General features: G+C 39.5%; 1 protein-coding gene across 4 annotated transcripts in view; it reads left to right on the top strand.

The window, feature by feature from the left end:
* Positions 1–18,228, top strand: part of RFX3 (regulatory factor X3) — a 351,181-nt gene that overhangs the window by 285,445 nt on the left and 47,508 nt on the right. For all 4 annotated transcript variants that reach the window (XM_060199778.1, XM_007525730.2, XM_060199779.1 and 1 more), the window contains 2 exons: positions 3,740–3,889; positions 7,935–8,143. In XM_060199778.1, the coding sequence (XP_060055761.1) occupies positions 3,740–3,889; positions 7,935–8,143 (359 nt within the window). The remainder of the gene's footprint in view (positions 1–3,739; positions 3,890–7,934; positions 8,144–18,228) is intronic.

The raw sequence follows: 18,228 nt of genomic DNA, 5'->3' as shown, positions 1-18,228 counted from the left end.
TAATAGGAGTGTACATAAACACCATTCCCACCACTAAAAGACTGTGTCCCATCCCACCCTAGCCCCCTACCCACACCCCACCCTCCTCCACCTGTAAAGCAGAACATCCACCCTCATCCTCAACCCAGGGTTTTTACTTTGGTGCCCTACTCCAAATTCAGTCAAATCCTGTTTTGAGTTTCCTTTTCTGTTCTTTTTTCTCAACTTCTGTGTATGAGTGGGATCGTCCCATACCCATCTTTATCTTTCTGATTTTGCTCACTTAACGTAATTCCTTTTAGCCCCATCCAAGATGAGTCAGAGAAGGTGGGTTCGTTGTTCTTAATAGCTGCATAGTATTCCATTGTGCTGCATAGTATACCACAGCTTTCTCAGCCACTCATCTGTTGTTGAGCACCTGGGTTGCTTCCAGGTTTTAGCTATTACAAATTGTGCTGCTATGAACATCGGTGTACATATATCTTTTTGGTTGGGCATTATGGAGTCCTTGGGGTATATCCCCAGGAGAGGAATTACTTGGTTATATGGAAGGTCTATGTCTAGCCTTGTGAGATTTCTCCAAACTGTTCTCCACAGAGTCTGGAACAATTTACATTCCCACCAGCAGTGCAGAAGGATTCCTTTGTCCCCACAGCCTCTCCAGCAGTGATTGCTGCTGTCCTTTTTGATGTATGCCATTCTCACAGGAGTGAGGTGGTATCTCAATGTTGTCTTTACTTGAAATTCTCTGACAGTCAGTGACCTCAAGCAATCTTTCATATGTTTGTTAGCCTTTTGGATCTCCTCTGGAGTGAATGTTCTGTTCATATCCTTTGCCCGTTTTTGGATGGGGTCATTTGCTTTTTTGGTGCTAAGTTTGCTGAGCTCTTTGTATATTTTAGTGATTAGTCTCTTGTCTGATGAATGGCATGTGAAGATCTTCTCCCATTCTGTGAGGGGTCTCTTTGTTTTTGTGATAGTTTCTTTGGCTATGCAGAAGCTTTTCTATTTGATGTAGTCCCATTGGTTTGTTTCTGCTTTAGTCTTCCTTGCAGTTGGGTTTGTTTCATCAAAGATGTCCTTGAGGTTTAGGTGGGAAAGTGTTCCACCAATGTTTTCCTCTACGTATTTGATAATTTCTGGTCTAACATCCAGGTTCTTGTTCCATTTGGAGTTGACTTTTGTTTCTGGTGAGATAAGGTGGTTAGGTTTCATTCTTCTGCATGTTTCAACCCAGTCTTCCCAGCACCATTTATTTAAGAGAACTTCCTTTCTCCATTTAGTACTTTGGGCCCCCTTATCAAAGAATAGATGTCCATAGGTGTGCCACTTCCCAGTTTTACCAGATCAAATGTGGCAGCAATCCAGAGGCAATTTGTGCCATTGCATTTGTCTGCAAAATTGATTTGAGTGATTTACCTTGGTGAGACGTACCTTCTACTATTTCTCATTTACTGATGTGCAGCCTTTGTTCAGCCAAATACTCATTAAGAGAAAGCAATCCGCCCTGAGAGAAGAGACAATGATGTTATGACTGTGGCCATTGTTAACCAAGTACTTGGGTTCATATACCATCACTGCATGTGACTCCAATGTAACCTTGAACAAGCTGCTTCACCTCCTTGAGTCATAATATGTATCTAACTAGATAGTTATGAGAACTGAATAGGCAATCCTTATGAAGTACTCAACACAGTGCCTACTACATATTAGTACTTGATTAATATGAGTGATTGTAGTTGTTGAGATTATTTGAACTTTCCCCAAATTTCACGTAGTCCTAGCACATCTAACAGATCCATCGTTTGTCCTGTGAGTATCCTTGGTGTTCATTCAGTTTCTTTTTATATGCTTTTAGTAAGATAATATCATACTATATTTCCATTAATAAGTTAAACTGCTCATTAGATCTACCATGTATTTTAGAGCTCATGAGATCTATGATCTCATGAGATTTAGATATTAAGCTAGAGTTTTGTTGGAGTGGTGAGCAATACCTTTGATACTTTTTAATGTATTCTGATTTATCCCAACTACCTGTAGAAAATAAATGGTATAGCCTAAGGATGGAATATTTAAAGAGTTTAGGAAGTGCCTCTTTCCAAAGATGTAATCAGAGTTTAGAAAAGCAAATAATAGTAAGTATCCCACTACTAGCAACTGTCAGAAATCCTAACCATCCCTAGGTCCGAAGGGAAAAAGGTAAGAGTTATGACATCAGGATAGCCTCTCCTTACCCCAAAACTGGCCTTAAAATAGGAAAGCAGATTCTCCCAAGAAAAAGGAGGAGGGAGAGGAGAGCAGGGAAGGGAAGGAGATAAGAAAGGAAAAGAAGCAGGGAGGGGAGGGGAAAAAAAGAGAGAGAAAGGAAAGAAAAAAAAAGAAAAAGAAAAATACACAGATCATAGGAGAATAAGTGACTTGACTACTATTTCTTTTAAACTTTTTTATCGTTCTGGTTATTATTGTTGTTTTTATTGATGTAGTTGTTCTTGGGTAGGACAGAGAAAAATTGAGAGAGGAGGGGGAGAGGAAGATAGACACATGCAGACCTGTGTCACTGCTCCTGAAGCGACCCCTCTGCAGGTGGCTGGAACTGGGATACTTATGCTGGGCCTTGCGCTTTGCACCATGTGCGCTTAACCCACTGCACTACTGCCCGACCTCCCTGACTACTATTTCTTACAGTCCTTTATTCTCTTACTAGTATGAATCATTGGCCAAAATAACTAAAAGCCAGAGGATCAGGGAGGTGGCCAATGGAGTCTGTTTAAATAAGTTTTCTTGGACACAGCTGAATAGAGAAGATTGGAAAAATAGATTGTGAGATTTAAATGGAGATTTCCTAGGTAGCTTTCTTACCAAAGCTAAAATTCTGAAAAAGTGCTCTTGTTTTTACTTATATCTGTAATTGACTACATGTTTGCTAACAAATATCATTATTAATATACTTAGGTTTCTGTAAAATGAAGGTACTAAGAGTGAATCTTAATGAGAAAGCTCTGAAGAGTATATATTTTTATCCAGTTAAAGAGGGAAGCTGGGGGCCAGGTGGTGGCACACCAGTTAAGTGCACATAGTACAAAGTGCAAGGACCTGTGCAGTGACCCATGTTTGAGCCCCTGGCTCCCCACCTGCAGGGGAAGCAGGTCTTCAGGTGTCTTTCTCTCTCTGCCTCCCCCTCCTCTCTCAATTTCTCTGTCCTATGCAATAAATTTTTAAAAAATTAAAATAAGGAAAAATGACCACTGAGAGCAGTGGATTCATAGTGCAGGCACTGAGCCTCAGTGATAATCCTGGAGGCAGTAAATAAATAAATAAATATATTTTTTAAAAGAGTGAGACTGTATAGTTTGGCTTTTCAGAGAAAAAATATATATATCCTAGCCTGTAGTTTATTGTCCTACAGAGCAGAAAATAAATAAAAATCAATATTTTTCCTACCTCTCGAGACAACACAATTTCTTGCTGCAGATGAGTAGTTCCTTACAAAACTAGTTTAATTATGCTGCACTTAGATGTCGAAGAATGTGGGAGTTTGTTTTAGTCATGACCTAAACCTATTCAAAGGGAAAATAATACTTGGTTTAGAGATTTAAATGCTATAATTTACCAGTAAGCTCTTTCACCAACAGATTTGAAATAAGTATCAAAGGGGAGCATAGAAAATTTGGCAAGGGTGAAAAAAAGATTGGAAGATTGCAGTGGTTTCTTTTAGTAAAGCAGGGAAGAACCCTAATTTAACTGGGTCTCTTCACAGGTTGCCGCTGTAAGTGCCTTTGCCCAGACTCTGCGAAGATACACGTCACTCAATCACCTGGCCCAGGCAGCTCGCGCAGTGCTTCAGAACACATCTCAAATCAACCAGATGCTCAACGACCTCAACCGAGTCGACTTTGCCAATGTCCAGGTAGGTACTCTGCTTTGCACACCAGGACAGATACCCGTTTCTTTTCTTCTTGGTTCTTCTTGATCAAACTTGATTTCATAGTTTCATCACAAGGTCCTGAAAGAGAAGTTTACTCAACAATGACTTCTATTCCTCCTCCATTTTATGGTTAGATGTTTGCAGAGATACATGGTCCTGGACAGCGGCATCAAACAACACCAGGATTTGCTGAGTAGTTACAGGAATAAGGAAGATCAGACTCACTGATGTTAGACAAAAAAATACAAGAGTTAACTCTGCTGGATGATTTTAGGGAAACTATTTAACTGTTATCTACCTTATAAACGTCTTTCTTAAATTATTGCTTACATATTAATTATTATTTTTGGTTTATTTATTTTTTTTATTGTCATCACAGTTATCACTGGGGCTCAGTGCTGGCACTAAGAATCCACCATAGCTCCTAGAAGACATTTCTGTTATACTTGATAGGACAGAGAGACTGAGAGGGAAGGAGAGATAAGAAGAGAGAAAGAGAGGGAGTCGAGTGGTAGGGCAGAGGGTTAAGTGCAGGTGGCACAAAGCAAGGACCGGCATAAGGATCCCAGTTCGAGCCCCTGGCTCCCCACCTGCAGGGGAGTCGCTTCACAAGTGGTGAAGCAGGTCTGCAGGTGTCTTTCTCTCCCCCTCTCTGTCTTCCCTGCCTCTCTCTATTTCTCTTGTCCTATCCAACAACAACGACATCAATAATAACTACAACAACAAAACAAGGGCAACTAAAGGGAATAAATAAATGAATATTTAAAAAGAAGAAGAGAGAAAGACACCTACAGACCTGCTTTACTGTTCATGAAGCTTCCCCCCCACACACAGGTGAAGACTCAAACCTGAGTCCACTGTACATGGTAATATGTGCACTTAATGAGGTGTGCCTCTCCCTGGCCCTGTTTACATATTTAATAACGTGCACAGCTCTTTGCACTATGACTTGTACAAGGGATATGCATTTTAAATAGTGCTACTCTTTTTATAGGACAAAGAAGAACAACCCTATTTCAGAGTTTACTGCAGGTGCCTGAGAAATACACTTTTAAAGTATATATATGCAGTATGTTTAGATACTTTGATCATTCAAATAATAAAAGAGGACTTTACTGGGAGAAATAACATTGATCAAGACAGTTGTCACATGTATACGGTTTTTTTTGTTTGTTTGTTTTGTTTCTTTTTAACTCCATGATTGTTGCCTACACTCCACACCCACCACCAGAAGCCATTTTCTTCCACCATGGTGCACTGTGTCTCCAGCCCCATCTCAGTCCTCACACTCCTCCTCCACTTAGAGTTCTGGAGTTCACCCTAGCTTTTCTTGTTCTCTGTTTAAGTCTTGAGTGCGGTCACAGTTTTCATATGGGCCTTATACATACTGGTGCTAATGAGCTGTCTCCCAGGTACAGAACAGTCTGGAGAACTTTTTTTATTTAGAAAAAGAAATAGAGGAGAGACACTTCAGCACTTCTCCACCATCCATAGAGATCCCATATGGTGCCAGTGTTCAAACCCAAGGCCCCACACATGGTAAACTCATGTTCTAGAAGGTGAGCTGTCTTCTGATACATCCCTCTTCCAAATTGACCTTTTATTCAATTTACTCACATCTAAAACTATTCTTTTTTTGTCTCCAGGGTTATCATTGGGGCTCAGTGTCTGCACCATATATCCACTGCTCCTGGAGGCTATTTTTTCCCCTTTTTTGCCCTTGTTGTTTACCCTTGTTGTTGTGATTGTTGTTATTGTCATTGCTGTCATTGTTGTTGGACAGGACAGAGAGAAATTGAGAGAGAAGGGGAAGACAGCGGTAGAGAAAGATAGACACCTGCAGGCCTGCTTCACTGCTTGAGAAGCGACCCCCGTAGAGGTGGGAAATTGGGGTTGAACTGGGATCTATATTCAGTTCCTTGCACTTTGCACCATGTGTGCTTAAACTGCTGTGCTACTGCCCAACCCCCTAAAAGTATTCTTAAGGGAGCCAGGCAGTGGTGCACTTGGTAGAGCATATACATTATAGTGTAGAAGAATGAGGGTTCAAGTCCCATTCCCCACCTGCAGAGGGAAAGCTTCAGGAACAGTGAAGCAGATCTGCAGGTATCTCTTTTTCTCTTCCTCCTTCCCTATTTCCCTCTCCTCTCAATTTTTCTTTCTGTTAAAAGAGGTTTAACACACAAAAAAAAAAATTAAAAGAAGGAACATAGAGAGAGGAGAGAGGGAGTGGGGCTGGTACATGATGATGGACATAATTTAGGAGTTAGAGTGTTTTGTAGACAACTGTCACAGGGAGATGAGAAATTGTACCCATGTGTCAACAACTATACTATAAACCGTTAACCTCCCAGTACAAAATAAAGAATAAATTAATTAATTAGACAAAAATAAACTTAAAAAATAAAAGGTACAATAAAGTGGTTGAATTTCTTGGCAGATAGTGTATCTACATCCTCTCAAAAATATTCTTAAAGAAACACTTATGTATACTCATGGCAAACAGAAAGAACCAGAATATCACTCTGGCATATGTGATACCAGGGATTGAACTCGGGCCCTCATGCAAATTATTTCTGTAGTCTTCCACTAATGTATGACTTAGAATACATCTCTCAAATTAATTAGGATTTCATCCAATTGTGCAGTTAAAAAAGAGCAAGGACTTTTGAAGGTAATTTAAGAACTGAACAGAATGGCTGTCCCTGTATATTATACATACAGACTCCTTTTATTTTTTTCTTAAGTAATTAGCATGTTTTAATCTTTCACACACTAGCAAATGTAGAAATACCAACTCATACTTTCTTTTTCTCTGTTACACTAAGTCATTATTATTTTTAATTGAAGGGGCCAATGCTTTGCAGCATAGTCATTGACATGTGAGTAAAATTTGATTATGCACAAAGACCCCCCCACAGATCTCTTCCACCCCTCCCATACCCTTCCCACCCACATACTTTGCTTTGATGCAATACACCATCCCCAGACCACATTTCATATTCTCCCTCCCTATATCCCTATTTATCAAGTCCAGCTTATAAGTGAGATCATTTAATATTTTTCCCTCTCCCTTTGGCTTATCTCACTTAGCATAATACTCCCTAATACCATCTAAGATGTCTCAAAGGCGACAGCCTCATTTTTAACAGCTGAGCAATACCACAGTTGTTTGTTTTATTTTATTTTTTTAGCCATTCACTGTTTTTGGATACCTTGTTTTTATTTTTATATTCCAGGTTTTGGCTATTACAGATTATACTGCTATGAACATAGGTATACAGAGATCTCTTCAGATCTTTTGTTTCCTTTTGGATATATCCAGAGGAGAGAAATTGGTCTATTTCTGGTGTTCTGAGAAGTCTCCAGGCTATTTTCCACCAAGGTTGGACCAATGAACATTCTAACTAGCAGTGCAGAATCGTGCTCTTTTCTGCATATCCTCTCCAACATTTGTTGTTACCATCCTTTCTGATGTATGACAGTCTTGCAGGTGTAAAGTGATGCCATATCACTTTTTAAATTTTTTTAAATTTATATTCCCTTTCATTGCCCTTATTTTTTTATTGTTGTTGTAGTTATTGTTGTTGTTGATGTCATCGTTGTTGGATAGGACAGAGAGAAATGGAGAAAGAGGAGAGGACGGGGGAGAGAAAGACAGACACCTGCAGACCTGCTTTACCGCCTGTGAAGCGACTCCCCTGCAGGTGGGGAGCTGGGGGCTCCAACTGAGATCCTTATGCTGGTCCTTGCGCTTCATGCCACGTGCGTTTAACCACTGTGCTACCAATTCACTCCTGCCATATCACTTTTGTTCATGCTCAGAGGCCATGATAGTTTCCTCAACAACTGACAAGTTGTCCTTTCCTTTCTTTCTTTCTTTCTTTCTTTCTTTCTTTTTTTTTTTTTTTTATCCATTTAATTGTTTGGAACTATGATTTTAATTCCTTTTGGTACATACAGTGTACATGCTGACATCCAGTGAAATGATGCAGAATTGAACTCAGCTTTCTCTGTACTGTTCTAGGAACAGGCTTCCTGGGTGTGCCAGTGTGATGACAACATGGTACAGAGACTTGAAACAGACTTCAAGATGACCCTTCAGCAGCAGAGCACCCTGGAGCAGTGGGCTGCATGGCTTGACAATGTGATGATGCAAGCACTGAAACCCTATGAAGGAAGACCTAGCTTCCCAAAAGCTGCCAGGCAATTTCTGCTAAAATGGTCCTTCTACAGGTATTGACTCTATTTTTCCTCTAACCTAACCTATTTATAGTCTGCAAGTATGTTAAACAGTCCAATCTTCTCAAGCAAGAGAACTGAGTGTAGTACTTTGCTTTGCAGAAACTCCCTGCAGATTTTCTTCAGCCTACAACATCATGGCACTGTGCCAAAACAGATGCTAAAGTTCTCAGACAGGAACATCACAGGTCTCAGAAAAGCACTGCAGTCAGTCCTCACTCTTACAAACTTGTACTACTTGGTATCATTTAAAAAAATTTTTTTAATTATCTTTATTGAATAGAGACAGCCAGAAATTAAGAAAGAGGTGATAGAGAAGGGGAGAGATACAGAGAGGCACTTGCAACATTGCTTCACCACTTTCAAAGCTTTCCCCCTGCGGGTGGGGACCGGGGGCTCAAACCTGGGTCCTTGCTCATTATAACATGTGTGCTCAACCAGGTGTGCTACCACCCAGCCCCATTCTTGGCATGTTTCTTATGGTTGAAAACCACTCTCCTTCTAATTCCTGGATTCTTATACCAGTGTCCCCAGACCAGAAGCATCATTGTTGCATAGACATGTATTAGAAATGTACATTTTGGGATTCAGGGGTAGTGCAGCGGGTTAAGTGCAGGTGGCACAAAGCACAAGGACCGGCATAAGGATCTCGGTTCGTGGCCCTGGCTCCCCACCTGCAGGGGCATCGCTTCATAGGCAGTGAAGCAAGTCTGCAAGTTTCTGTCTTTCTCTCCCCCTCTCTGTCTTCCCCTCCTCTCTCCATTTCTCTCTGTCCTATCCAACCACGACTACAACAATAAAATAATAAGGGCAACAAAAGGGAAAAAAATAAATATAAAAAATATTTTAAAAAAAAAAGAAAGAAATGTACATTTTCAGATTTCTCCCTCAGATCTACTTGAATGAAATCTGCTGAGGGGAGGCTCAGAGCCTCTGCTTTTTAAAGAGCCATTCATGTGATTCTGATGTGTGCTTAGAACCATCTAATTTACTTCCTAATTTTGTCTTTATGATTATTTTTCAAAGGAAGTTGTGCAACACAATTAATACATTTTTTAAAAAATTCTGGTTACCTCCTTAAATCTACTGAGTCAAAGTCTTGGTGATTAGTATATAGTAGTTATAAATTGAATTAATAAAAAGAATTTCTTCCAAAAGCTAACTTTTGGTGATTGGAATACATAGTTTAACAACCAGTATTCTAGTAGGTAGTACAGTGTAGACACCTTTTGCCTAAAGGGATATATAGTTTAAAAAATAATAAGATTTCTTTGTTTCTGTGGAAGCCCTCAAAAGAGGACTTTCAGGTTAGACATGAAATCTAATATTGGGGTAAGTTACTAACTATGGATTTTCCTCCAGAGTTAAAAACTCTGTAAGGTACCATATACATGGTAGTGATCTTTTACTTCTGTATTCTTAAACATCAGATTTTTAAAACTTGGGTATTTCTAAGTTATTTACTTTTCCTAGCAGGAGCAGGTATCTGACTCTCTGAATATACCTTTTCTCTGTTGTGCTGAACTGTCTGACTTTCGGTCTTTTTGAAATGGGAATAACCATAGTTGTGCCTAATAATAAAAGGCCACTTTTCCCTCACAAGGGGGAAAGCAGAGTTGAAGCATTACACACAAACTGTGTGAACCTGCATGACACCTGTGCTATATATGCAGAGGTTGAAATTAACAAATGAAGTTCCATTTTTTTCCCTTTAATTCTTTTTTTTAATTTTTATTTAAGAAAGGATTAATTAACAAAACCATAGGAGGGGTACAACTCCACACAATTCCCACCACCCAATCTCCATAACCCATCTCCTCCCCTGATAGCTTTCCCATTCTCTATCCATCTGGGAGCATGGACCCAGGGTCATTGAGGGTTGTAGAAGGTAGAAAGTCTGGCTTCTGTAATTGCTTCCCTGCTGAACATGGGCGTTGACTGGTCGGTCCATACTCCCAGTCTGCCTCTCTCTTTCCCTAGTAGGGTGGGTCTCTGGGGAAGCTGAGCTCCAGGACACATTGGTGGGGTCTTCAATCCAGGGAAGCCTGGCCAGCATCCTGGTGGCATCTGGAACCTGGTGATTGAAAAGAGAGTTAATATACGAGGCCAAACAAGTTGTTGAGCAATCATGGGCCCAAAGCTTGGAATAATGGAGAGGAAGTGTTAGGGAGGTACTCACTGCAAACTCTAGTGTACTTCTGCTTTCAGGTATATATTTTGCAGTAGTTTATGGATACGTGTGAACATAAGCTCTCTCTCACAGAAACTGGTATATATCTAGGTTATGGGACTTTGTTAGAAAGTGAACTACCTGAGGTGAAATTAGAGTGTACTATGAAAGGAAAGGTCTCACCGAGTAATGAAGCTGAAGGGTTGTCATTCCACACGTGAAGTCTCTGGACACAGTCTGAGGTGAAGCATGTTGAGGTGGCAATCGTTGTGTTGGTTAGGTTGTGATCGGCGGATGGAATATTATTTGGTATGGATTGGGAGAGGCATACAGGAAAGTGGGCCCTATCCAAGGGTTCCAGGATTGGGGGAAGTAGGGGCTCTATAGTGGAGATGTGAGGTTCATGCTGTCTTAGGGTTCAAAAAGACAATCGATAGTTAATGTTATCATCACATTATTTGGTAATTGGGTTAACTTTGAAAAGTCCTTTTGTTAGGGTTTGCTGTACAGTATCCAGTATCTTGTATATAGCTGTGCTATTGGATGCTTCTAATCTACTTGGTCTAGGCTTTTGAGAGAGTCCGCATATCAAATACATAGCCTATATATTAAAAAGATTCAGTTTGTCTTTTGAGAAACTTTGAGACATACAATTGATTTTCCCCCTCTGACATTAATTAACTACTGATTTATATGTCTACATTTTGCTAGGAGTGTACATAAACACCATTTCCACCACCAAAACACTGTGACCCATCCCTCCCACCCACTCCCACCCCCCACTGGCCCAGGAAGCTGCATGTCTACCCCTCACCACAGGGTTTTTACTTTGGTGCCCTACTTACAATTTGATCAGGTCCTGCTTTTATATTCCCTTTCAGATCTTCTTACTAAACATCTGTTGATGAGTGGGATCATCCCATACTCATCTTTATCTTTCTGACTTAGTTCATTTAACATAATTCCTTCTAGCTCTGTCCAAGATGGGTCAGAGAGGGTGGGTTCATTGTTCTTGATAGCTGCATAGTATTCCATTGTGTATATATACCACCGCTTTCTCAGCCACTCATCTGTTGTTGGGCACCTGGGTTGCTTCCAGGTTTTAGCTATTATGAATTGTGCTGCTATGAACATAGGAGTACACACCTCTTTTTGGTTGGGTGTTATGGAGTCCTTGGGGTATAACCCTAGGAGAGGAATTACTGGATCATATGGAAGGTCCATGTCTAGCCTTCTGAGAGTTTTCCAGACTGCTCTCCACAGAGGCTGGACCAATTTACATTCCCACCAGCAATGTAAAAGGGTTCCTCTGTCCCCACAGCCTCTCCAGCATTTGTTGCTGCTGTCCTTTTTGATGTATGCCATTCTTACAGGAGTGAGGTGGTATCTTAGTGTTGTCTTAATTTGCATTTCTCTGACAATCAGTGACCTAGAGCATTTTTTCATATGTTTGTTAGCCTTTTGGATCTCCTCTGGAGTGAATGTTTTGTTCATATCCTCTGCCCATTTTTGGATGGGGTCATTTGCTTTTTTGGTGCTAAGTTTGCTGAGCTCTTTATATATTTTGGTGATTAGTTTCTTGTCTGATGTATGGCATGTGAAGATCTCCTCCCATTCTGTGAGGGGTCTCTCTGTTTGTTTAATAGTTTCTTTGGATGTGCAGAAGCTTTTCAATTTGATTGGTTTGTTTCTGCTTTAGTCTTCTTGCAATTGGGTTTGATTCATCAAAGATGTCCTTGAGGTGTAGGTGGGAAAGTGTTTTACCAATGTTTTCCTCTAAGTATTTGATTGTTTCTGGTCTGACATCTAGGTCTTTGATCCATTTGGAGTTGATTTTTGTTTCTGGTGAGATAAAGTGGTTCAATTTCATTCTTCTGCATGTTACAACCCAGTTTTCCCAGCACCATTTATTGAAGAGAGCCTCTTTCTTCCATTTAATCCTTTGGGTCCCCTTATCTAATATTAGATGCCCATAGGTGTGGGGATTTATTTTTGGACTTTCAATTCTGTTCCACTGGTCTGTGTGCCTATTTTTGTTCTAGTACCATGCTGTTTTGATGATGATGGCTTTATAATAAAGTTTGAGATCTGGTAGTGTGATGCCTCCATTTCTGTTTCTTTTCCTCAAGATGGTTTTGGCAATTCTAGGTGTTTTCATGTTCCAGATAAATGATTGTAGTGTTTGTTCTATTCTCTTAAAGAAGCTTGGTGGAACTTTGATGGGTATTGCATTAAATTTGTATATAGTTCTGGGGAGAATATTCATTTTGATGATATTTATTCTTCCAATCCATGAGCATGGGATGTCTTTCCATTTCTTGGTATCAGTTTCTATTTCCTTGAGTAGCGATTCATAGTTTTCAGTATACAAGTCTTTCACTTCTTTGGTCAACTTTATTCCTAAGTATTTGATTGATTTTGCTGAAATAGTAAATGGGAGTGATTTCTGGATGTCTTCTTCAGATTTATTGTTTGCATAAAGAAATGCCATAGATTTTTGTACATTGATTTTGTAGCTTGATACCTTGCTATATTGCCTAATAACTTCCAGTAATTTTCTGCTGGATTCTTTCGGTCTTTCTATGTATACTATCATATCATCTGCAAATAGTGAGAGCTTGACTTCTTCCCTTCCAATCTGTATTCCTTTGATGTCTTTCTCTTGCCTGATTGCTATGGCAAGAACTTCCAATACTATGTTGAAGAGTAACAGTGACAGTGGACAGTCCTGTCTAGTCTCCGATCTGAGGGGGAATGCTTTCAGCTTCTGTCCATTGAGTATGATGTTGGCTGTAGGTTTGCTATATATAGACTCCACTATCGTGAGGAATTTCCCATCTATTCCCATTTTTTGTAGAGTTTTGAGCATGAATGGGTGTTGGATCTTGTCAAAGGCTTTCTCTGCATCTATTGAGATAATCATGTGGTTTTTGGCTTTGCTTTTATTGATGTGGTGAATGACATTGATTGACTTACAGATGTTATACCAGCCTTGCATTCCTGGGATGAATCCCACTTGGTCGTGATGAACAATCTTTCTGATATGTTGCTGTATCCGGTTGGCCAAGATCTGTTTAATATTTTGGCATCAATGTTCATCAGAGATATTGGTCTGTAGTTTTCCTTTTTTGTTCTGTCCCTATCAGCTTTTGGTATCAGGGTGATGTTGGCTTCATAGAACGTGGAAGGGAGTATTCCTGTTTCTTCAATCTTATGGAGTAGCTTAAGAAGTATGGGTATTAACTGTTTCCTGAAAGTTTTGTAGAATTCATTTGTGAAGCCATCTGGTCCAGGACTTTTGTTGTTGGGGAGATTCTTAATAATGGTTTCAATTTCTTTGTCTGTGATTGGTGCATTTAGATTTTGTAGTTCTTCTTGGTTCAGTTTTGGAAGTGCATAGGTTTCTAGGAATTCTTCCATTTCTTCCAGATTCTCTAGCTTGGTGGCATATAGTTCTTTATAGAAGTTTCGCAGGATTCTCTGGATTTCTGTGGTGTCAGTTGTGATATCTCCTCCATCGTTTACAATTCTATTAATTTGAGTCTTTTTTCTTTTTTGTTTGCTGAGTCTGGCTAGGTATTTGTCAATTTTGTTTAATCTTTCAAAGAACCAACATTTGGCTTCATTGATCTTTTGTATAGTTCTTTTATTTTCAATGTTGTTTATTTCTGCTCTAACTTTAGTGATTTCTGTCCTTCTGGTTGCTTTAGGTTTCCTTTGTTGCTCTTCCTCTAAGTCCTTGAGGTGTGCAGTAAGGTCGTTCATTTGAGCTTCTTCTTGGTGTTTAATATGTGATTGTATGGCTATAAGTTTCCCTCTCAGTAATGCTTTAGCTGTGTCCCAAATGTTTTGATAGGTTGTGTCTTCATTTTCATTAGTTTCCAGGAACATTTGAATTTCGTGTTTGAGTAAGTCTCTGACCCAGTGACTCTTAAGGAGCATGTTGTTTAGTTTCCAAAATCTGTGATTTTTAATAATTTTCTGTTTGTTGTTAAATGTTAGTTTTACTCCACTGTGGTCTGAGAAGATACTTGGGATGATTTCAATGCTCTTAAATTTATTGATGCTGTCTTTGTGGCCTAACATGTGGTCTATCCTTGACTATGTGGTATGTGGATTTGAAAAGAAGGTGTATTCCAGTTTTTTGGGGTGGAGGAGTCTGAAAATGTCCAAGAGGTCTAGTCTGTCGATCTCTTCATTCAATTCTCTTGTATCTTTATTGGTTCTCTGCTTTGTTGATCTGTCTAAGTGTGAGAGTGGGGTATTGAAGTCTCCCACTATTATTGTATTACTATTGATGTATTTTTGAAATTCTTTCAGTAGATGCTTAATGTATTTAGATGGTCCCTCGTTGGGTGCATAGATGTTAATAATTGTTAAGTCTTCTTGGCTGATTGATCCTCTAATCATTATGTAATGTCCTTGCCTATCTTTTATTACTTTATTTAATTTAAAATCTATTGTGTCTGAGATGAGAATGGCTGTTCCTGCCCTTTTTTGTGGTCTGTTAGCCTGTATGATAGTTTTCCATCCTTTCACTTTAAGTCTGTGTTTATCTTGTTGTGACCGATGGGATTCTTGCAAGCAGCATATGGTTGGGTTATGTTTTCTGATCCATCCCCCCACCCTGTGCCTTTTGATGGGTGAGTTTAAGCCATTGACATTTATTGATATTATGGATTTAATGTATTGTAGTGCCATTGTTCAAAAAAAAATTTGTTTGCTCTGATATATTGCAAGTATTATAGTGATGTTCTTGTTTATAAGAGGTCTTTTAGAACCTCTTTCAGGGCCGGCTTGGTGATGGTTGTCTCCTTTAACTGTTGTTTATCTAAGAAGGTTTTGATCCCTCCATCTAGTTTCAATGAAAGTCTAGCATGATATATTATCCTTGGTTGAAACCCTTTTTCACTCAGGGCTCTATAGATATCTTGCCACTCCCTTCTGGCTTTTAGAGTTTGAGTGGAGAAGTCTACAGATAATCTTATGGGTTTTCCATTGTATGTGACTTTTTGTTTCTCTCTTGCAGCCTTTAGGTTCCTTTCTTTATCCTTACTTCTTCTCATTGTGACTATGATGTGTCTTGGTGTCTTCAGGTCTGGGTTGATTCTGTTTGATACTCTCTGGGCCTCTTGAATCTTGATGTCCTTTCTGTTATTCAGGTCTGGGAAGTTTTTTTGTATTATTTCCTCTAGAATGTTTGCTTCCCCTTCCTCTCTTTCTTCCTCTGGGAGGCCAATTATACGAATGTTACTTCTTTTGAGATCATCCCATATGTCTCTGTTGTTGTTTTCAGTGTCTCTCAGTCTCTTTTTAAGCTCTTTCACCTCTTTCTTCGTTTTCTCTAACTCATCCTGTCTGACTAATTCTGTTTTCTGCTTTTGTTAGTCTGCTTTCCCTTGCCTCAGCTTCTTTCTTCATTACAGCTATTTCAGCTTTCAGTTCTCTAATTGCCTCAGGATAATCAGTATTTTCCTTGGGGGTCTCAACTGTTGTTTCCCTAATACTGCCATTCCTTTCCTCCAATGTTGTTTTCATGTCTGTGATTAATAAGTTTATTATTGCTTGCATACTTTTCTTATCTATGGTTACTTCTGGCTGATTTGTAGTTTCTTCTGGGCTCTTGTCTTCATTCATTGGAGTAGTAATTTTATTTGTTTTTGATCTACCCATTTTTATGATTTATGTGTTTCTTTTTTTTTTATGCTCTGTTGTTCCTCAGTTGTTGTGTCTTGAGTACAAGTAACCCTGTACTAAATACCTTTATAACAATTGCACTCACCAACCTCAGGAATTACAGTAGCAACTGAAGCAAGTATTGAAGTAGTTTAATCGTTACCAGTTAGCTAAACAATTTCTCCAATCCGTGAAAAAATAATAACCAAATCCCAGTGAAGAAAGAGAAAAGAAAGAAAGGATAGCAAGAATAGACAGTTATGCAAATCTACTATCCACAGTATATTCTAGGGGTAACAAGAGGGAAAAGGGAACTAGAGCAGAGATACACACATAAAGAGTCCACTCTGAGTCAGATTTCTTCCTCAAAATAATTCACAAATTCAAACAGGCAAAGATGAAGGAAGAAGTGTATGAGAAGATTTAAAAAAAGAGAGAGAGATGGATAGACAAGAGAGAGAAAAGGGAAAAGATAAGAAAAAGAGCTGTAATTAAAGAGCAGTGAAAGGAAATTCCCAAATGTGTATCAGTGAATTCAAAAAAGCACACTGTTTGTTGGTGTGGGGCCTGGGGGCTGTGACTTTGATAGCTGTAGGATTAAGGAAGAAGGGATGACAAGAATGAGAAAAAGAAAAAAAAAAAGAAAGAGAGAGAGAAAAAGATAAGAAAAAGAACAGTCATAAAAGGGCAGTGAAAGGAAAGGGTTTTTTAACGTATTTATTTTTAATTATTTAATTAGCTATGCGGGGTGAGGTGGGGGTGGTTGGCTACTTAGAAAGAAAAAAGGCCAGAGGTTTCAGAAGGGTATAGACTTAGAATTAATGATACTCCCTAGTGGAACAGGAATTTGGTAAAGAAAAGGACTGGTTATGGGGGGGGAGGGCCGGGAAGGAGGTATGCTTGAAAATTAAAAGGAAGAAAAAAAAATTTTTTTTTCCTTTTTTTTTTTTTTCCCTTTTTTCCCTACTCTAATTATTAACCCAAATTAAGTTATAGTTACCTCCTTGGTGTCGCCGCTAGGGCCCCTTATTGGCTGGCCTGCTAAAGGCAGAAAATCCTACCGTTTCCAGGAGATGTGGTCAGAGCTCAGCCACTAGCAGCTTCTCAGCCCTCTATCTTCTGGGAAATCCCCCCCCCTGAAGCTTTTTAAAGGATTTCTCAAAGATGAAAACTAACTCCAAGTCCTTTTGATCCAATGAGAGCTGTACTCAAGGATGTCCTCGGATCTGCCCTCAGGGTCGCGGTGGTCCCCGGAGACTCCCAAGAGGAAGCCCCCGAATTACAGTGCTCCCTCCCGGTCCTCTGCCGGCTGCCCAGCAGCGCTTTGCAACTGGCCTGATGAGCCGCCTTCCTGGGTCGAGGACAATGCCCGGCGCACCCACCTTGCCCGCCGCAGCCTGGGAAGCCTGGAGCAGCCCACCCGCTAGTCCATGCCACCTCTACTCTAATTCTTGACCCAAATTAAGTTATAGTCACTTCATTGGTGTCACCGCTAGGACCCCTTATTGACTGGCCTGCTAAAGGCAGAAAATCCTACTGTTTCCAGAAGATGTGATCAGAGCTCAAGCCACTAGCAGCTTCTCAGTCCGCCATCTTCCGGCACCCCCCATGAAGTTCCATTTTATAGGTCTTGAAAGATATATTTTTAACCCTAATATTTTTTCTTCGTATGATGGTGGTTTTTTTTTTTCCTTCCTTCCTTCCTTCCTTCCTTCCTTCCTTTCTTTCTTTCTTTCTTTCTTTCTTTCTTTCTTTCTTTCTTTCTTTCTTTTTTCTTCCTTTCAGTGAAAATGACCCTACGTAGAGTGGGTCCAAAATTTGTATCTTCATTGAAATTTAAGCAGTCCTTAATTTACATAGTGTATCCATATCAGAAAGTAATGCCATCCAGTAAATAGCATGAACCAAGCTGTGGGTACACATGGTCATCATTAAGACTTCAGTATTGAGCCCAAAGCCAATTGTGAGGAAAGGTAATACACAAAGAAGCAAGAAGAGTTTAGGAACAAGAAGGTCTTATGAACCCACGAATTTCAAGCTATAGGATGTCCACCTTAATTTGATGTTTATAAAGCAAAATGAAGCCAGAGATTTCTTAAGTATGGTTGTATTAATAGCTGCTTTGATTTTTAGTGTTAGTAATTTCTGTCTCTGTAAACTGATTTAGTCTAGTTCTTATTTCATAAACTAAAGTAGAATTGTCTGCTACACATGTTTATTTTAACTCGGAGCT

The sequence above is a fragment of the Erinaceus europaeus genome, chromosome 10, assembly GCF_950295315.1.
Source record: "Erinaceus europaeus chromosome 10, mEriEur2.1, whole genome shotgun sequence".
Classification (NCBI taxonomy): Eukaryota; Metazoa; Chordata; class Mammalia; order Eulipotyphla; family Erinaceidae; genus Erinaceus; species Erinaceus europaeus.
Note: the sequence above shows the minus strand (reverse complement) of the source record. Positions and strands in the feature narration are given on the sequence as shown.